The following is a 21,848-nucleotide window of genomic DNA, read 5'->3' on the forward strand; positions in this document are numbered from 1 at the left end:
AGGGTCAGGGATAGGCAGTGAAGAAAGGGAACTGGAGATCCTGCTGATCACTTTGGAGACTTGAATTCAGTCCCCATGTTTTCAGCCCCAAACATCTTTCCTGGTCTTCAGGTCAGACTCTGCAGTCTATCTGCAGAAACTAAACTATAAACTCCTGTTAGTGTCTGGCGATACCAGAAAGGGACACAAATGTGGGCATCTATCCTTCCATTTACTTAGACACCATCAGTTGTCTGTTTCCAGCTTTGGCTCTTAGCCACTCTGCATGATAACTGGTTTCTCCTTGTTGTGAACCTTTCTTGGGTTCTCTGACAACCTATGCTGTTTCATTGGAGGTATTTAGGCCATTTATATTTAATGTGGTTACAGATACGCTTGGTTAAATCTGTCCTCCGGTTGTTTGTTTTCTGTCCCCATTTGTTCTTTGTTCTTTTTTTCTATTTCTGCCTCTTTTGGGATTTTTTTATTATTCCATCCTTTCTGCTTTATTGTGTTTTCAGTTGTTACTCTCTGAAGTAGTATTTTCGTGGTTCCTTGAGGCTAACAGCATACCTATGCACTTAGGTACAATGTAACTAACTTATCACTGTATTTTTTTCACTGGACAGGATGCCACTTACTACAACATACCTTCAAGTGATACTGAACCACTTTGTAAAGTACTTCCATTTCTTCAACACTGGGGTTTCACACCCATATATTGATTAGTCCTTAGCTGAATAATCAAGGAGACTGCTGTGCAGATTTCTGGATTTCCATTGATGTAGAGTTCTCCTCTCTGGATTTTGACCCTGTGAACTCCACCATCCCACCCCCTGCAGATTTCCAGGTGTGTTCCTGAATTTGGGAAAACTGTGGGCTTTGCCTGGTTTCCCTCCCTGAGCCACATCCTGAGGATTCTCTTCAGGTGTTAAAGTGGCACAACTGTATGACCATTGTGGTTGTTTACTATCTCTTTGGAATCACTGGTCTTTATTAGTAGTTGATCTATGTCTCCTTAACCATTGTCTCAAATACTCTGGTTTTGTAGTCGTTTTGAGAGGCAGTGTAAATCCAGTCCCTTGTTAGTCCTTCTTGGCTAGAAACAGAACTCCCCATGTACTTTTGTGTGTATGAATTTGTGTTCTTTTTCATGCTCTGATCTTTCCTTTCCTTTCTTTTTGTTCTTGTGGGTTTATACCCTTTAAAAATTGCCTTGCTGTCCTTTTAGTGGCATCTTCAGAGAGAAAGGTAGAATCACAAGAAAGAACCAATGGTGGATGAATCACATGCATTTCAGTCTCCATAATACTTTTTATTCTACAACCAAGGCTGGCATCTGAGATCAGAGCTGACAATTGAGATGAGATCTTTTTCCCATTTTTAGTATTAATTACATGTTTAATAAAAAAATGGTTAATGGACATAGTTTGTCTGCTGTTCACCTCTGTTGCTGAATTATCTTTTATAAGTGTAAAAATACCTTATAAGTTGCATACAGATCTTGGAAGAGAACATGACAGATTGATTGATGGGCAAGACTCACTTCTGTCCCCTTTTTGTGCTGCTGTGTATGTGATCCTGAAGGCCTAGCATGTGGCCACAAGGGCACATCAATTTGAGAATAAGTGTTTCATTTTGTCATGCTAGTTCATTCAATAAAGGCCTAGTCTTTGTCCTCGAATTTTTCATAATTAAGACTCTGGGGGCATGTTAGATGAGAAGATTATACATTACATGTCTTGTGGCTGAATTAGCATTGGTTGACGACACTAGAGAGCTCTACAGGAGTCTCCTGCAGACAAAGAACCAGCCTGGAGTCCTGGAGTACCACGTTGCCCAAAAGCTTTGTGGAGTCTGGAAAAGGGGACCGATGAGTAGATTCTCTAAGTACAAATCAGGGCTAGGAAGGTGGGTGGGGTGGGGGGAGTTGTTTCCAGGAAGAAGGAAAGTCGTTTCCAGGCCAGAAACAAAACCATGAAAGAGGATGGCCTAAGTGCCAGCCATTCGTGTGACCAGAACTGGTGCGTGTGGAAAGGCTCTGTGGGGGAGTCAGGGGTGCGGAGCCAAGACCACCTCGTTCAGGGAAGAACTCTGTAATGCCTTTGGAAAGATAATCCTGGCACATTTCAACAAGTACTATAGAAAACTGTCATATTTAAGAAAAAGCGGTAGACCCACAATCAACAGTGAAGACATGAATGGAAACTAAGAGAAGGAATATTTTGCTTCTTTTCAAACCTCAAAGCTGATCTTGAAACCTTTATGTCTATGAAGTGTGCACCTGCTTTAAAATAGTGCAGTAAGTCTGAGTTCTGATTTTAAAGGCTTGAGATCAGCAGGCCTTCCTTGCTCTCATTTTAATCTTATTTGATGTATTTTTCCTTAAACAAGTATTCCTAGTGATCAGAACTTGAACTTTGCCACTTTGAGTCAGTTCTTCATGTCTTTCATAGAGTAGTCCTTGTGAAGAAGAAGGTCGGCATTGCCTGAGTAAGTTCGTGAAATAAACATCTGTAAGGGGAAAAAAAGTCTTGAAATATTTCCTCTGCTTTTTAAATTGTGCAATTAATCACTCACGGTGGTGTGAGTCTGGTGTCATTTCAAACCTGGCAGTTCTAAGGGATAACATCATCCTGCGGGTAAGTTTAATATTTGAGTTGCCAGGAAAGAAATCTTGATTATTCAGATAGTGTCTAACGTGGTTCCCTAATTACCTCATTCTTGACTGTTCACAACTAAGTATGTCTGAATGTAACATAAACATTAGTCTGAGATGCTGTTTTTCCATTCTGAGCTACTTTTCAGGCAGGTTATTACTCTATAAGCAAAAAAAAAAAAAAAAAAAAGATAATTTAGTGGTAAATCCCAAGCCTTAAAATATCAATTCCTAGAAAGTTTGCTTCTAATCAGGACCTTCACTACAGGATTACAGTAGTGCGTAGGGTATAATAAATATTGACACAATGATGTCACAGCATAATGCTTCAGGATTTTGCAAAGAGTCAAATGAGGATGGGAGGAGTCTGCGTATTTAAAACTCAGGTATTTATTACATTAAGCAACTAAAGAGGAGTCAGCTTGCTTAAGTTTCCAGTGAATGTGTTTTCTTGTGATTTTTGAAACCATTTATTTCCTTCTCCAAGCTTCAGGAAACAAATGAAAAGTGCTCCAGAAAGAATAGTTTGGAAAGATTGCACAGCCATGCCCAAGTTATTTCCTTGTGGACACCAGCCATGGAGGTTCCCTTTAGAGTCCTTCTCTTTTAGTTTTAAATCTCAAACTCCTCTTTTGTAGTTCCTTGTGCCTAGCGGATGTGTTCTGGTCACTCATGGTGTAGAAATACCTGAGACGTGATCACATTTTCCAAGCAACACTTTATTGATAGAGAGGGGGTGAAGACAGTAGCTGTTTCAGCCAAAAAGGTCGTCTAGGTCTTAAAATATTAACGTAAATTGAGAACATGGAAGTCAAGTGCTAAACACTTAGTGGGCGCTCCACAAATATTTCATAGGTGTCAGGGAATCAGAGTTTTTGACTCTTAAATGTATCTGATCTTTCCGTAGATCATGCTTGGTAATGAAGCTTTGTCTCACCATTAGACGTTGACTAGGACATGAACATTCCTGCCTCCCCTCTCTGGCATCATGTGTTCCCTGTTTTAGGCAAGCTCTTATTGGAGTGTACTCTAGAGAGAACCCCAGTATCATGAAAGAGTTATAATCTAAAGGATGCCCTTCAGTAAGCTGTGTGTGTGCAAGCTAGGAGGTTATCGGCATGCTTTGGAGAATAAGACGTGAGGACAGGAGAGTCCTCCCCAGGGGCATCTGACAGCTGGGAAGGAAGAGGGTCCTTCGGAGAAGCTGGTGATGAGCAAGAATGTCTCTGGTGACCAGAGTCTGGGGTCTGACTGCCATGGAGACCAAAGGAGGGCCACTTTGCTTCATGACTATAAAGAACAGGCATCCAGGGCGAGTTCTTCCAGGGGAGCCACTCACATAGCTCCAAGTCCAGGCCAGGATTGTGCAATCATTGTCCCATTTTCAGGGAAGACAGCTAGTCATTTCAGGTAGACCGTTACAGTACTGTCTGATGAGGGAGGAAGACAAAGGATGCTGAGGGGGTCTACGGGCAGGGCTGGGAGACAAGCAGATGGAAAAGGCTGCCTTCCCACCCCCCACATTTAATTTTGAAGGATGACTAGGAACCGGAGCATCACGGAGTTAAAGGTAGAAAAGGACAATCTCAGCAAAGGGAGCAGCATGGCTCCTGCTACTCTCAGGATGGGGGTGGGGGGAGATCGCAGGCTGAATCCAGCGCGGCACGGTGTCCCATAAGTTAGGCATCTCGGTGGCAGGTCTGGGCAGAGTTCAGAGACACATCTGCATTTATCAGTTTACACCTGTGAGCATAGCAGCTCTCATTTATTTATTTATTATTATTTTCTTTTAGAGTTCCTCTTTCAGACTATTTTTAACGTTGGGGAACTTCCTGACATCTGTCAGATTGCTCAGGCGGAACCTCAATCGTATTTACACCTAATAGTGAGATTTGAAGCCCTCCACGTAGATCAGTTTGTAGAAGCTACTCAGCGCATTTCCCGGATTGGATCCGGCAGCCGTTCTGTGGATGAATTAAAAAGGACTGGCTCTGTTTGCTGTTTTTCAGGTACCACGATCAGCAGGATGTGACCAGCAACTTCCTCGGAGCGATGTGGTTGATATCAATAACTTTTCTCTCCATCGGGTATGGCGACATGGTACCAAACACATACTGTGGGAAAGGCGTCTGTTTGCTTACTGGAATAATGGTAAGTATCCTGCCACTTTGTTTCTTTCACTGATTCTCTCAGATCGCGAAGGCACTCCACGTGACGGTGTGACGGTGTGCCATTCGGTTTCCTGACCATGAGCAGCAAAGCATTAATGATCAGTTCTGGGTTGGGAGAGGACATCACTGATTTTCATCTTCATTCTTAACGTGACACAGCTCCGTGAAGCTCACTGTGCCCCTGGATTGCTCTTTGGGGGAGAGGGACTAATTTTGATGAGCAAATCCTGGTCTTTGAGCTTCAGCTTCAGCCAGAAATTTCTTTATTTCAGTGGTCTCTGCCATTGTCCTACTAGTTATGTGAACTTTAGTAAATTTCTCCTCTCTGAAACTTACTTTCCTTATCTGCAGAACAGGGACCCTGATAACCTGGCCTGAAGTGTGGCGAAGGGCTGAAGAGTTGCGCATTTTGTTGGTTACAGAATTAGACTATGATGGACCCTTGAACTTGGGTTTAGAATGCATGGTCTACTTACATACAGAATTTTTTTTTTTTTAAGTAGGTACAGTATAGTACGGTAAATGTATTTTCCTTACAATTTTCTGAATAACATATTCTTCTCTATTGTGGGAAAGTTGACTTCTAAGCTAAGGTAGGCTTAGGCAAGGATAGACATCCACGAGGAGGAAATGGTTTGAAGGCAGTGAGTCAGGGAGGAGCTTGGTACCTTTGAGCACAACCTCTGGGCCAGGAACACACAGAGTCCAGTAAAAAAGTGGGGACACCTGGGTGGCTCAGTCAGTTAAGCATCTCCCTTCTGCCCAAGTCATGGTCCCAGCGTCCTGGGATGGAGTCTGGCTTAGGGCTCCCTGCTCAGTGGGGAGTCTGCTTCTTTACCTGTCCCTGCCTTGCTTGTCTTCTCTAGTGTGTGCGTGCGCCAAAAAAAGAAAAAGAAAAAAGGTGGAAGGTGGTCTGACATGAGGGCTGGAATGGGAGGTGAGGTCTGGGGGAGATACTGAGAAATGTTTGCAGCCTGATGTGGGGCTTGATCTCACGATACATGAGATCATGACTGAGCCAAAATCAAGAGATGCTCAACCGACCAAACCACTCAGGCACCCCAACATACCACCGTTCTGAGATCTGTGGCAGGTACAGACACACCCCCTTACTTCTTACACCTTCCACTTTGACTGGGACTAGTTTGTTCCATGTGTTTTATTTATTTTTTTTAAGATTTTATTTGTTTATTTGACAGACAGAAATCACAAGCAGGCAGAGAGGCAGGTAGAGAGAGAGGAGGAAGCAGGTTCCCTGCCGAGCAGAGAGCCCGATGTGGGGCTTGATCTCACGATACATGAGATCATGACTGAGCCAAAATCAAGAGATGCTCAACCGACCAAACCACTCAGGCACCCCAACATACCACCGTTCTGAGACCTGTGGCAGGTACAGACACACCCCCTTACTTCTTACACCTTCCACTTTGACTGGGACTAGTTTGTTCCATGTGTTTTATTTATTTTTTTTAAGATTTTATTTGTTTATTTGACAGACAGAAATCACAAGCAGGCAGAGAGGCAGGTAGAGAGAGAGGAGGAAGCAGGTTCCCTGCCGAGCAGAGAGCCCGATGTGGGGCTTGATCCCAGGACCCTGGGATCATGACCTGAGCCAAAGGCAGAGGCTTTAACCCACCAAGCCACCCAGGCGCCCCTGTTCCATGTGTTTTAGATGACGACGGGAGGGTGGCAAGTTGTCTCAAACTGATCATAATGCGGTGTGAACTTTTAAATGCCGAAGCCAAGCATCACTTCCCATTGCCACATTGTTGGCAGTGACCTATGTTCTATTCGTTGCTTAGCTGCTTTTTCTAGTTTGGATACAGCCAAATATTATCTCGCTGCTTCTTTGATTTTCTGCCTGGGTCAGGATATGAGAGCTAATACCAGGAGCTCCTTAGGCAGGAAATTCCCAGCGTTTCTGAAGTTAGGCATCTCTCCCAATGCCTCCCCTGTGTCCACCCCCAGGTTGGCAGCAGAGGCACAGGCTCTCCATGTGAAGGCCTTTGAACAGTGGCCAGGGAAGCCCGTACCCTTGTAACAGCTGCCTCAGGGGACTGTTCCAAGAGTCAGAACTAGCAGGAAGGACTGCGTGCCTGTGGCATAGATTGGAGCGGGAACATTCTTCTCTCACTCGGTAGTACCGACCTAGGGTAAGGCAGCTATGTGGGAACATAAAATCCAGGGCTAGTTTTAAGGCCACCAGGAGCCACAAGATGACCATTTCAGGTCCCAGTTGTAAGGAATATAATATATGGGTATCACTTCACATGGTTGGCTTATAAAAGAAAAATGCAGTTCTGTGCATTTTAATGAAAAAAAAATTTTTTTCATTATGCTGGGGATGGTCTGTTCTGTTAACTATTGGATCACTTCCTCCTTTCTCCTCAGAAGATAGCATTTTGTTCTATAGCATAATGCTCTGGGAAATAAAATTTTCATGGATGTATTTTTGGAGGGCCATAACAAGCCCACAAGGGACATGAATGATGCTATTTATAAAAACAAAAAACAAAGCAAAAAACAAACAAACAAAAAACCCAGAACTGCTAATTGTAGAGTCTTTCCCCTTAAGCTTCTTAGAAACAATTTCCTTGGTGTTTCTTTTAGGCAAGATGTTCTCCCCCACTCTCCTTTTTATTGTTGAATCAGGTATGACTCAGGGTTTGTGCAAATGGTCTAATACGCCATAAATCAGAACCGGATGGGAGGTCAGCCTTGCCTGGGTCTTGCAGTATTTCTAGCTTTCCTCGCTTTTTTCGTTGTCCTCAGGGTCTTCAGAGCCTCACCTGACAGCACAAAATCTCTTATTGAGTTGAACTACTTGCTCACTTAGGTTTCACTAGGGATCCTACTTTACAGAAAAAATAGGAGTTACACTCAACCTTTCATCTATACGGACCCAAAGATGTTATGACTTCGCTGCTGCCTTCTGGCTTCATGGTGAAAGACTCTCTGTTCTCAGGCTGAGGAGGTCCACTCCCATGTAAGGAACAGATGAGACTTTTTAATTTTTTATTTAAATTCAAATTTAGTTAACATAGAGTGTCTTATTAGTTTCAGAGGTAGAATTTAGTGACTTATCAATTACATATAAGACCCAGTGCTCAGTCCATCAAGTGCCCTCCTTAATGCCCGTCACCTGGTTACCCCTTCCCTCCCGCCCCTCCCCCCTCCAGCAACCCTCGATTTGTTCCCTAGAGTTGACAGTCTCTTATAGAGTTAACAGTCTCCCTCTGTTTTTGTCATTTCTTATTTTTCCTCCCCTTCCCCTGTGTTCATCTGTTTTGTTTCTTAAATTCTGCATAGGCGTGAAATCATATGGCATCTTTCTCTGACTGATTTATTTTACTTAGCATAATAACCTCTAGCTCCATCCACGTCCTTGCAGGTGGCAAGGTTTCATTCTTTTTGATGGCTGTGTAATATTCCATCGTGTGTATATACCACATTTTCTTTATCCGTTCACCTGTCGATGGACATCTGGGCTCTTTCCATAGTTCGTCTATGTGGACATTGCTGCTATGAACATTGGGGAGCAGGTGCCCCTTCAAACAGACTTATTTCTTAACTGGCCCCATCCAAACTGGTTTACTTGCATGTTGACAAATTCATTAACCTTGGACTAACCTACATGAAATGCTTCATGGAGTTGGATTGTGTCTATCCTTAGACCAAGCAACCTCCCATGGAGTCACGTCCCCAGAGCGACCTTCTGGGGATGAGTTTCTGGGAATTGATTCCATCCCATGTAAACTTTCTGGGGCTTGACCATGTGTTGCTCAGGTTATCCATATGGATATGGAGAGTGTTTGGCTGACAGTGAAGATACCTTGAAGAAGCTAAGTTGTCTTCCCAGCCCATAGATATGGTTAGTTTCCTTTAAAAAAGTGTCTGACAAAACACCTTTCATCTTGTTTTGTTTTTTGGCTTTTGTTTCAGGAAACTTAAATACCAGTTTGTCACTTTGGGATTATCCAAGCCAGACACGACTTGCTTTTATTTTAGGCATTTATTTGCCTATTCCCCCTTGGGCTTTTGCAATGCATGTTTAGGTAAAATGCACAATGTCAGATTTCCCGTGGGCCATCTCTCTCTCTCTCTCCATCTGGCCCCTGCTAAATTGTGAAAAGGAAATACTATTTACAATACTCCTGAGAGAGGACAGGGTCATCCCTGAATCATCTTGTCTATTATCTCTGAAGTGCTATATTTTTTGTATTCTTTTATATTTGAATTTTCTGGCTTTTGTCTTTATGAAGTTGATAGAATTTATAGCTTTATGTGGTGGGTTCTTTTTTCCACTTTGACGTAAGATATAGTGACTCCAAATGCTAACATCTACAAAGACCATTTCCCATTTCAAAATGTACACATAAAGAAATGAGCACTGGCTTTCTTCATAAAACTAATGAAACTAATGAATTATTTCATGGCACCTTTTTAGATGTGCACATTTCATTGGTTAAAATCCCAAAATTAAACTGTAATTTAAAATATTTTAAATAGCTTAATTTGTGTCGTGAGTGATATTTTTGGGCTCCCATGACATTAAGATTAATCTGCAGTGCTCTGGGCAGAAGTATATTGTGAAAAAGTGAGGAGAGAGAGTTTTCCAGAATATTTCTAAGAGACAAACAAATGGCCTTATCAACAAAACAAAACACCTCTCCTTGCCTGAAATGTCAATTGTGAATCCAAGACAACCATGCAGAGCTTTTCTTGTAATTTTTACAGTGTTGTGTGCATAAATGATGATGGAAATGCTTAGATGATCTTAGATACAGGTACCACAGTGCGATAGATCAGACAAATCAAGCAGAAATCTCCTTTTTACCCACACCTACCTAATAGTAAAGCTGAAGACACAAGGATCTCTTCCTCTCTCCTAGATAGTGTCTTATAAACACAGACTCCCAGGATTGCTTAATGGTCATTCATCACCCTTCCAGAGAAAGCCATGAAGATTGTAATTACTTTTTTCTCTTTATCCATCAGTCTTTCCTCTGTGGGGTCCTACCAAGAATTTGATGCTTCCACAGCCAATGGGATGACCTCTAAATGGCTTTCTTCTTTTGGCTGAAGGTGCTGGGCAGACATCACTGTCAGATCATTGGTGTCTTAGCTTTTCATCAGTTGGAGCTGGACATGATAAGAACATCATGTCCTACTTGATGTAGAGCAGGTAGTTGTTTTGCTTAGCAATTATAAAGTTATCCTAGCTATGCTTTCATATCTGTACGTGTAGAAAAAACACACTAAAAGCTCTACTTTTCCCTTACTTAGGAATATATAGGATCATTTCAAGAGGAGAATACAGTTTCACTGGTGAAAGGGTATCTCTAGGCTTATAGGAGAATGAAGGTCATTAAGTCACTTAGCATTTTTGCTTGTCTATTTCTGTAGAATTATGGCAACTCCCGTGGGCCCTTTACCTAGAACATATGACAAGATTTTTTGGCAAAATTACCTTAAAACAGGAAGTATCATCTGCCCCATCCTAGGGACACAAGTTATTACCTGGTAAGCGGTTCCCCATGGATTCATTAACACATGTGGGTCCAGTTCACAAGTGTGATCTAGCTTTCCCCCAACCATTTCTGCAGTTCGGAACAATTTAACAATCATGGCAGCAGTGAATCGTTCAAGTTTTATTCAGGGAACCACAATAACAAAAAGGTCTATTTATTATACTACCTCAGGATGAGAGTTTAAGATAATAAATCCTTTTACCCATTGTTGAGGAGTCTTTTTTTTTTTTTTAATTTAATTTTTTCAGTGTTCCAAGATTCATTGTTTATGCTTCACACCCAGGGCTCCACACAATCCGTGCCCTCCTTAACACCCACCACCAGGCTCACCCAACCCCCCACCCCCTCCCCTCCAAAACCCTCAATTTGTTTCTCAGAGTCCACAGTCTCTCATGGTTTGTCTCCCCCTCCAATCGTCCCCAACTCCTTCTCCTAGTGTCCTCCGTGTTATTCCTTATGCTCCACAAGTAAGTGAAACCATATGATAAATGACTCTCTCTGCTTGACTTACTTCACTCAGCATAATCTCCTCCAGTCCCATCCATGTTGATACAAAAGTTGGGTAGTCATCCTTTCTGATGGAGGTGTAATATTCCATTGTAGATATGGACATCTTCTTTATCCATTCATCCGTTGAAGGGCATCTTGGTTCTTTCCACAGTTTGACGACCGTGGCCATTGCTGCTATGAACATTGGGGTACAGATGGCCCTTCTTTTCACTACATCTGTATCTTTGGGGAGGAGTCTTGACGGAAAGTCACATGGTGGCTCAGTCAGTTGTCAAAGGTCAGTTTTCATCCTGAGGGGGAAAAAACGCTACATTGTTCAATTAGTCACAGAGTCTTCCAGAACACAGCCATCAATTAGCCAGAGCTTATAAAGAGAATGACTGGTATTCAAGAGGGCTAAACTGAAGGTCTGGTTATATTCTTCCTACTTTCTCTCTCTCCATTCAGGGATTTTTTTTCCCCCTGCCAGGGGATATAGAAATCCTGAGAAACTAGAGTAAAAACTCAGTTCCTGGTATTGCTTGTGTGAATAAACAAAAAACAAAACAAACAAAAAACCCACCCCAGGATACTTTTTGTAAGTCTTCTAGAATTTGACATGACGTGTTTAAGATCAGATAACTTGGAAGAAGCTTTTTATTTGCTGGGGTCTTTCTGGTGTGTTCAGTGAATTTGAGGAGAGCCCATCTTTAAATTCTTCGGCTCATTTCTATGTTGCGCAGAGGAGCAGCGGGGGTTGATGGACCTTCAGTCAGAAGACAGAGTTCTCTACCAGTGCCCTAAGCAGACCTTCATGGCTCCACAGGGACATTTCTCCAGAAATATAATAGCTGCTTTCCAAGTACAGACACGTCGAGTCAGAAGTTGTTGTGACCTTCTAGCTTCTGACTTGTTGCCTCCACCATTCCACCTGATTTTTCTAGACTATCAGCACTTTTATTTGGCAGGACTACCGTTCCTGTCTTTACAGTACGTGCCCTCACCCTGGCACTGTCATAAGGAGATTGAAACCCGGGTGTGACTCATTGTTGACTACCAGTTTTAGGCACCGTTTCTTTCTTTCCAACCGTCAGAGTGCAAGAATGAGCTGAACCAGCAAATCACTCTAATGGAGATTTGGGTTTTGTAGGTCTGGATTTTTTGACTGAACTCAAAAAAACCACAATTACCTCCTCCCCTCTTCCACCGGTTGAGGACAGCAGACTTGACCTTTCCCCTCCTATCAACAAATACCAACTCATCTTTAAAGAAATTCAGGGCAATCTGTCTTCAAAATTACCTGGACTGCTGTTGATTTTCATGACCCGAGGAAATCTTGCAGAATTCCAATGGGATAGAATAGGAAAGCTGAGTGGTTTATAGAATTTTAGTTGCCAGAAGTGATTGGTTAACGTAGTTTCACAAAAAAAAAAAAAAAAAAAGTGTATCAGACGAGCGCACTAAAATGTGTTTATCATTCTGTGATACTGCATCAGTCAACCCCAGGGACAGAGAAATGGGCAGTATTTCCAAATACTAATTTTATCTTCCTTTTGGAGGATATGCAGATATTTTCAAGTTAATCGGCCTTAAAGCTTTTTATTAATTTGGGTGTATTTTAAGGAAAAAGCATGATTTTTTTTTCAAATTAACTGTATTTTGGTAAATTTTAATTACTGATAGTCGAACAAATTGGCTATCACACTCAAGTTATGAGCTTTTAGGAGCTACTATAAGACTTGCAGGAGGAGAATTAATTTAGCACTGGCGTATTTTGAACACTCATATTTTTTTTTTCATTAGTCATTTTTGGTGAGGGTCTGGATCCTGAAATTTCTAAAAGAAAATTATACATTCCAGTGTTTATGTTACATTTGTGGCAGGTGCCTCTTTAAATAAGAATCCAAACCTTTACCCAATGGGCTATTAAAGTATTTCCCTTCTCTATAGGCTCATATTGTCAGCTTGTTAAATCTTGCTCCCCAAAATGGATTTCCAAAATGATTCTTGAAGGAATCCACCAGAGGAGCAGAACCAGGAGACCTGGTGTAAAATGACGGTGGTGCCTTGAACTTTTCAAACATCGTGCAGTAAAATGACCTCGAGGAGAATGAATTTCTTCCTGAACATTCTGCGGCCCAACGTGCCTTATGGTTTCTGTGTTCTGATGAAGAAATGCAGAATGGAAGAAAGGGCTGTATTTTTTCCATTTGGCAGCTTCTCAGACCCTCCAGGTGTTGGGGTTCCACTTCTGCTTTATGCTGATTATCTGGTATAGGGCAGTGAGCTTTAGTAATGATCTCTTCTAAGGACACGGTCTCCCTCCTCTCTCTCTCTTTCTCTCTAGCAACGTGTAATTTGTTGGAAGGAAAAGTGACACAGCAGCTAAGGAGAACCTCCACATTTTCCTTGAGTCTGTCAGCTTCGTAAACACACCCGTGTTTTTCCTTGTGTAGTCTGGAGGGTCCCGAGCATCTTGAAGGGACAGGCCAGTGATTTGTTTCATTCTTCCTTCATAACATGAACGAAAGGGGAGACCAGGAACCAGGATATATTTTCTGACTTCGGTGAAAGGAAGATGACTCATCTTGGTAAAGGCATACAGGGATCTTCCTTTCAGAGAGTAACATATGTTCGTCCCAACTGTTTCTACATCCATCACGATGACGACACACTTTGGAGGAAATGTTGTAAAAGCATGTTTACTTTCATCTGTCTTCACTTCACGGAACGGAATGGACAATAACATCATGCCGTTACTTAAATCTTTAAAACCCGTCACGTGGGTGGGGATTTCCTTGGAACCTGGGAAACTTTCATTTTGCATACCTCTACATTTTTTTTTTTAAGTTACTTTTTTGAAACCCAATTCTATCCACATGGAGTCCTTTGATGAATATTAAGAACCTGGGGATGTAGGAGTTTATGGCTGCCCTAATTAAACAAAACTAAAGGAGTGGCTGTGTTTGAACAGAGGGAGGTTTCTAAGTGGTCCTTGAGGTACCATTTCAAGGGTACAGTTAGGATGATGAAGTGACAGGTACGGGTAATAGTTTGAATAACTCCTAAACTGTCAGACTCTCCTGCTTTTGCAGTTTGCCGCACGTACTCATTTTAGTGCACAAGACTTGCGGCGAGCTAGAGAATGCTGACCGGGGGTGGGGACCAAAACCAAAAACAACAAAAAAGAACGCAAGGATAAACACAAATAAAAATCGACCTTCAAAGGCTCTTGATACCGGTGATTTTCCACTCCTGTTAGGATGTTGATCTCTTTCCAGAAGGATCTCAGCAGTGGCCACCTGCCAGGGGAGAACAATATTCAACTTTGAGTGCCAGCCGCCGCTCACAGCTCCTCTCTCTCTAGCAGTGGAAGCCCCTCAGATTTTTACATTCTCTGCTTATGCGGAAACCACTGGTGCTCTTGAATTTCGTTACTGAGTGATGAGCACCTGGGAGCAGTGTGCAACATGTGATCTGTATTTCTCGAGCAAATAGTAACTACAGTGGGCAGGTATGGATGGCCATCTTGAGTGGCCACTGTTTTTTGGTTAGCTCCTTCCCAGTACACCAAAACTATTTAGATGTTGTGGCAAATGTTTGAAAGTGAATAGCACAGATGTGTATGCTTTCAAAAAGTCATTCCTTTTTTAAAATTGAGAGTATAGGTGATATATAATACTATGTTAGTTTCAGTGTGTGCTGCAGTGAATCAACATTTCTATGTATTAAGACAGGATCACCAGAAGTCTAGTTACCCCCTGTCACCATAAAAAGTCCTCACATTATTATTTATTATATCCCTTAGAATGTATTCCATAGCCCCAGGATCTTTTTATTTGATAACTGGAAGTTTGTTTTCTATATTTGCCTGTTTCTGGTATATTTATTTATTTCTTAAAAATTCTACATGTAAGTGAAAGCATACTGTATTTGTCTTTGACTTATTTCACTTAGCATAGAAACTTCTAGTTCCATCCATGTTGATTCCAATGGCAAGATCACATTCTTTATGGCTAAGTAATATTCCATCAGAAGTGGGTAAATCCTCAGAAGTGGGATTACTGGATTGTAGGGTAGCTCTATTTTCAATTTTTTAAAGAACTGTCATACTCTCTTTCCTCAGTGGCTGCACCAACTTACATTCCCACCAGCAGTGCACGAGGGGTCCGTTTCCTCCCCATTCTAGCCAACACTTGTTATTTCTTGTCTTTTTGGTATCTGCCATTCTAACAGGTGTGAGGTGGTATCTTATTGTGGATTTGATTTGCATTTCCTTGATGTTGAGCATCTTTTCATGTATCTGTTGGCCAGCTGTATGTCTTTTTACAAGAAACATCTATTCGTGTTCTTTGTCCATTTTTAATCAGGTTATTTGGTTTTTCTGGATGTTGAGTTGTAGGTGCTCTTTAAATTAACCCCTTATGGGATCTTACTGGATCTACCATTTACAAATATCTTCCTCATGCAGTAGGTAAGTTGTTTTTTGCTTTGGTGATGATATTCTTCATTGTGCAACCTTTTTAGTTTGACATTTGATGTTGTCGCACTGTTGTCCTTGTCTGAGGAAACAAATCCAAAATGTGATGCTCAGGGGGCTAAGTTAGGTTTACTGCCAATTTTTTTTTTCTAAGAGTTTTATGGTTTCAGGTCTCAAATTTAGGTCTTTAATTCATTTCGTTTTATTTTTGTGGATGGTTTAAGAAAGTGGTCCAGTTTTCCAAGATTATCTTTTACCCATTTTTTATTCTTGTCACCTTTGTTGTAAATTGACCACTGAAGCCTGTGTTTACTTCTGGGCTCTTTATCCTATTCCATTGATCTGTGAGTCCATTTCTGTGCCAGTACCATACTATTTTGATTGTAGTGTGGTTTGCGATCAGGGAGGCTGACACCTCTAGCTTTGCTCTTCTCTTTTAGTACTGCTTTGGCTATCAGGGCATTTTTTTGTGGTTATATACAAATTCAGGGCTCATTTTTTCTAGGTCTATGAAAAATACCATTGAAATTTTGATAGGGAGCCCTGAATCTGTAGGTTGCTTTGAGTAGTATAGATATCTTAATTCTTCCAATTCATGAGCACGTCCGATCTTTCCGCTGATTTATGTCCTCTTTGGTTTCTTTAATCAGTGTCTTATATTTTTCAGAGTGAAGGTCTTCTACCTCCTTAAATTTGTTTCCAAGTGCGGATCCTTTTTAAACGATAAAATTCAGAGCACATTTTGTGTATAATTATCTGACTTGCTTGAATATTATGTTGCCTTTAAACATTACAGAAATAAAATTTTAAAGCAGCCATATAATATTATAGACATGGATATGCTGGGAGTAATTCCCCTTCCTCAATATTAGGTACTGAAGGTGAAGTCTACCATGTACATAATGTGTGGAATTTGCTTTTGTAATTTGTGATTTTCAGACCTACTTGTAGTGAGGAAAACCAGGTCACCTGGTGGGACTTGGGAACTCTCTTGGATAACTATCCAGTGAGCACCTTAACATTTTGGCTAACGTAAAGAAGATCCTGTTAAGGGGCACCTGGGTGGCTCAGTGGGTTAAAGCCTCTGCCTTCGGCTTGGGTCATGATCCCAGGGTCCTGGGATCCAGCCCCGCATCAGGCTCTCTGCTCAGCAGGGAGCCTGCTTCCTCCTCTCTCTCTCTGCCTGACTCTCTGCCTACGTGTGATCTCTGTCTGTCAAATAAATAAATAAATAAAGTATTTTTTAAAAAAGATCCTATTAAGAACTAGTTTAAAAAGATTCAAGCCTGTTAAAAGATCCACAAGTATTGTAACATCATGCTGTTGGCACCCCTTTGCCACAGATTCCTGCCTAAACCCTGCCTTCTTCGCTGTCTAGTGAGACAGTTTGGCCAGTCCTACCATCCTGGGGTCCTCTCAGGGATAGGACTCCATCTGGAGGGCCCAACCTCCCTTTCACAGGCCAGTTGGTAGGTCCTCAGTTTCCCCCTCTACTCCCATGAGGTTGGCTCTGCCGAGATCCATGAGATAACTGCAGTAGCCATGACCTTGCCCGAAATTAACAGCTGAGGTATCCCAGCCCTGCCTTCCTGGCCCCATATGAAATCACCAGCCTTAAACCAAGAAGACTCAACTCCTCGTGCATGGGATCGTGGAGAAGGACTCTAATCCCTTGGATACCATCAGTGTCTCGTGTCCCTTCCTAAGAGATCAGCACAGTGGCCTGTAATTTTAAAAAGACCACTGCTGATCTTTTTCAGGAAAAAAGGGAGCCCGTGCCTTTCTTTGTACTGGTAAATGTCTGAAATAGGAAAGGTATCCCTTTACTTTCAACACTAGGTAGTTCTGTTGTTAAGCTGAGATCTTCCCGTGACCTTGAAGTTCTGTGTACGTGGGGATTAGGCATCTCTTTCCATTCCTGATACGGCACGGTCCACTGACTTGAAGACCTCCCTCCGGTCTTAGCTTGAGAAAAGATTGTGCAGTGTTATTTTTAATGGAATAATGGTTATTTCTACTCCATGCATTTATGCTAATTTACTCAGCTGTTATCTGTTCCTATTATACTCCCAGGTATATAACTGATATGCTCTGTTTCTTAAGAAATCTCTGAAATTTCCGCAAGTTGCTCCTTTACCATTTATTTCTTATTATTAAAGTCTGTTTGAGTCAAATATCATGCTTAAGCTCTTATAATACATGAACTAAGTTTTTAAAGCCCCACTTATAGGCCTGATCCTGGAGCTCGGCCAGGCATTTTTGGTGCTATGTGTTGAGGTCACCGAATGCTACAGTTTCTTTTCTTTTCTTTTCTTTTTCTTTTCTTTCTTTTTTTTTTTAAATTTATTTGACAGACAGAGATCACAAGCAGTCAGAGAGGCAGGCAGAGAGATAGAGAGAGGAGGAAGCAGGCTCACCGCTGAGCAGAGAGCCCGAGGTGGGGCTCGATCCCAGGACCCTGAAATCATGACCTGAGCCAAAGGCAGAGGCTTTTGGTAGTGGTCAAAGGCAATGGTCAAAACCCACTGAGCCACCCAGGTGCCCCTGCTACAGTTTCTTATCTCTGGACACTTATGTACTTGGTGAACAAAATGTTTTGTTTTTTTTTTTTCATGTGGCTGAGATCAAATGTACTGACTTATTGGGGTTCTGTTCTCTTCTGGTTTTCAGGGTGCTGGTTGCACAGCCCTGGTGGTCGCTGTGGTGGCAAGAAAGCTAGAACTTACCAAAGCAGAAAAACACGTGCACAACTTCATGATGGATACTCAGCTGACCAAACGAGTGAGTCATCACCCTTGTGTCTTCCAAGGGACATTACCGTGTGGCTCTCCACGTTGGGCAATATGACCTCTATTTTGACCTCTGAACTGACATGACGTGCTTTAGCGTTAAGGCCTTTTTGGAATCACTTCCATTTTTTTTCCCCTGCATGTTGAGAACGGACTTGTTCTAACTTTAGGTCAGGGAGAAAACAATTGGACGACCTCGGTATTTACTCAAGGATCAAAACAGACCACATCAGTCTAAATAAATAAGTGCACTTAACATTTACGTTTGCAGGATACAAGAAGGGACCAATATTTGATTGAATAGGAAGGAACACACTGTCAAGTGTCATCGAGAAATTTTATGGGGAAGTGATTCAACACTGTCCTACTGAGCTTCTGTGAGCCAGTCGCTGTTCTAAAGACTGGGGTTGCGACGACAGGGAGAACCAGCCGGTAACTTTTAGGACCCCCAGGTAGTACCAGAGATAGGCCCTTTCTCTGATTTACAGGCTGTCCAGGAGATGAAGTACAGCATCCGCATGGGAAAATATGGTAGAAAACAGTAACCATGGTGTTTACAGAGCACTCCCTCTGGGTGAGGCTTGGCTGCAAGCATATCACTGCTGTAAACTGGGTTACAGGGAAAGTGGTAGTATTAGGCTTATTTTACAAATATGGAAGCCAAGACACAGAGAGGCTCGGTAACTTGCTCAAAGTCATCATATCAAGGAGGGAAAAGATTCTTATCCACTCCCACTCTATTTTTAGCCTCTCTGCATAGGTACTGGAGAAATCACAATGAAAGTTCAGATAACTCGATATTATTTTACAGCAACATCATCTTGCTGCGTCACCTGAAGCAGAATCTAATCAGGCTGTCATTGAAGTGACAAAAATACGTTGTAATTTGGCGACTTTACCCACAAAGGAGTCCATGGAGAGTTCAAGCTGAGGTGCAGTTTTCAGTGGTTTAACTCATTTTAGATTTAGACTTATTTTTTACTATTTTAACTCATTTTTTACTCATTTTAGCTTTAGATTTACTCATTTTAGATTTTAGATTTAGATTTTAGGTAATCAGATTTAGATTAGATTTCACTCATTTAGATTTTGTCTGCAAAATGGTTACCTCAGCTCATTTGGTAAATACTTCCTAATAGATCCCTCACCCTGACGCACACATTTACACACGTGGGTAGTGTTTATGAAAGGGAAACATGGATTCCAATTGCCTTGTCCTTCTCTAAGTCACATGTTGTCGTGAGACTTCATTGCATTTGGAAGGTCTGCATGTATTCTTGAGGATCTAAGCCGCTCGGTTGCAGACACCATCCTCTTGGCCTGGGCGTGCTCCTTCAATGTCTTCTACCCTCTGGGTGTCTCTCAGTCTCCAAACTCATGAACGTTCGTGAATATTACAGAAAGGCACAAGGAGAGACCTAAGTGCAGAACTGAACGGAGGGTTAGGATTCTTGTCGCTTTCAAAAATACACCAGGAAATGACTATGGGACTATGAGCCCACATATAGTCCAAACTTGGAGCAGATGTTTTATGGATCTCCTAATGGGCTTGTTTGGAAGAGTTCCACACTGTACAGTTCGTATCTAAGAGTCCAAAGTTGTGCAGTATCGAAAGAACTCTTCCACAGACCCGCTTGTATAATCCAGAGAATTTTCTTGTGAAGATGCTACATTATGAATTTCCCAAGAATTACCTTAATGCCACACTGGGGTAAAAAAATTACATTAAAACACCCTAATAGCCTATACACCATGTAAATCTTTTCAGCAACAAGAACAAAAGGTGTGACAGGATCCCAAATGAGAGAAACCAAGTTAGCATGTTGAGGCCAACCAAACTCCCCGGGTTTCATAAGCAAGTATTTAGTTCTAATTTGAGAAGGAAACATGTAATTGCTTTAGATTGACTTGGGGCTCCAGCTGTTCTGTATCCTACTTACTGAGCAGACAGATGTTAAAGCCACAGTAAAATACCTTTGATGGAGAGATCCATGCTATTTGGACAGGTCTCCAGGATCATGTGGGAGACATTCCAGGTTGGTTCGATCATTTAATTGGTTTAGCTCGGGGTCACTCAACCTCAGCATGGTTGATCTTTGGGAATGGATAGTTCTCTACTCTGCAGCTGTCCTGGGGCCTTGTTGACTGTTGAGTAGCATTCTTAGTAGACTCATGACAACCAATAATGCCTGTAGACACCGCCACATGTCCCCACAGGGGACAACATTGCCCATGGTGAGAACTGCTGCTTTACTGGGTTATTCCCTGGGGATTTGGAGACTGAGACCATCCTCATAGCAGATATTCTTTGTGGCTACTCAACTTATTACAGTCTTCCTGGGAATAACATGTATTTAACAAAAGTACCCTGTGTGCCTATTATAGTTGAGGTTCTGTGTTACCTGCTGAGGATGTAGAACTGAAATATCACAGGGTGCTTTAAGCTTTTACACTACTGTGCCTTCAGCAAGTCAGATGAAAGGTCTGTTTGTTTGTTTTTCTCTGCTTGGCAGAAAAATGCACTCATGTTCTTGCTTCTTTTGCTCATGATTCCCCTCAAAGCCCAGTCCCCTTTTGGAGGACTGTGGATCTCGAGAGCTTCCTTTGGTTTTTATGAATGGGTCTCATTTCCCAAAATGGACCATGTGTTCTGATCTTACAGCATCTCTGTTACAAGGACTTACAGACTTTAGTTGGACTCATAATGTACCGCTATCTCTAGGAGTTTCTTCATAGAAAGCTTTTTTGGTAAGCAGTACTATCCTTAAATTCACATTCTCCACCGTGCTTTATTAATTCTGTTATCTCATTGCTACTTCTTAAAAGTTGAGCTGCTTTCCCATATTACTTGGGACAGAGGTCTCTTATAGGCCCAAGAAAGTCATTCCAGCAGGCCTGTCAACAGCTTGAATTTTTATGGGCAAAATGTCACTAAGTACAGTTACAAATGTTAAAATGGCATTAGAATCAAACATAAATTTCTCAGGCTACCCATTTCATTATTAGAGTCAATACAATATATGAAAATAATAGCCCTTTTATAGTTCTCTTCAACTTAATGAGTATCATTTACTTGACACTTGATTCCATTTTGTTATTTATGGAATTTCTAAATGGGCCCATTTATAATTGTACCTTTTTAAATAAAAATTCTAAAATACTGGAAGATGACAGAATAATAGGATCCTGAGTTCACCTCTACCTCTGGATACACTGAGGCTACCACTACAGAAAATGCAACCAACTCTGAAAATTCCGTAAAGACTAGCAGAACAGATCTTCTATGGGTAAAGACTGAAAGAAAAAGCCACATGGAGAAGGGGCACAGATGCGGTTGAGAACCCAGTCTCCTGCATGGCTACCCACAGGATGGAAGAACATCACAGGCACAGAGACCCTACCTAAAGAGTAAGGCCATCAAACCCCACATCGGGCAGCCCATGTTACTGGGGACCCATACCACAGAGATGAGTCTCCATAAGTTCTGAATTCATATTGGTAGGAACTTTCTCCAGGACTGGAAGTGCTGGTGGACACCATATTCTTGCCCTCCTTCAGCCTGGCCGGCAGCACTTTGCAGGAAACAATTCTGGTCCTTTCTGCCTACCTTGCTGGCACTGGTCATCCAACTGCACCTAGTGAGCATCCCCCTGAAGCTACTGCCCCCGGGAGGAGCCAGCCCCACCTACCCGTGGGCCTAGAGCAGTCAAAGCCCAGGCACAACAGGAGGACACATGCTGCTCACAGGGC

At 42.0% G+C, this 21,848-nt stretch overlaps 1 protein-coding gene across 8 annotated transcripts in view; it reads left to right on the top strand.

Moving 5' to 3' along the window:
• KCNN2 (potassium calcium-activated channel subfamily N member 2) overlaps positions 1-21,848 on the top strand; it is a 477,186-nt gene that overhangs the window by 435,508 nt on the left and 19,830 nt on the right. For all 8 annotated transcript variants that reach the window (XM_082723557.1, XM_082723555.1, XM_082723554.1 and 5 more), the window contains 2 exons: positions 4,648-4,789; positions 17,980-18,090. In XM_082723557.1, coding sequence (XP_082579683.1) covers positions 4,648-4,789; positions 17,980-18,090 — 253 coding nt within the window. The remainder of the gene's footprint in view (positions 1-4,647; positions 4,790-17,979; positions 18,091-21,848) is intronic.

Source organism: Mustela nivalis, assembly GCF_964662115.1.
Source record: "Mustela nivalis genome assembly, chromosome: 3".
Taxonomy (NCBI): Eukaryota; Metazoa; Chordata; class Mammalia; order Carnivora; family Mustelidae; genus Mustela; species Mustela nivalis.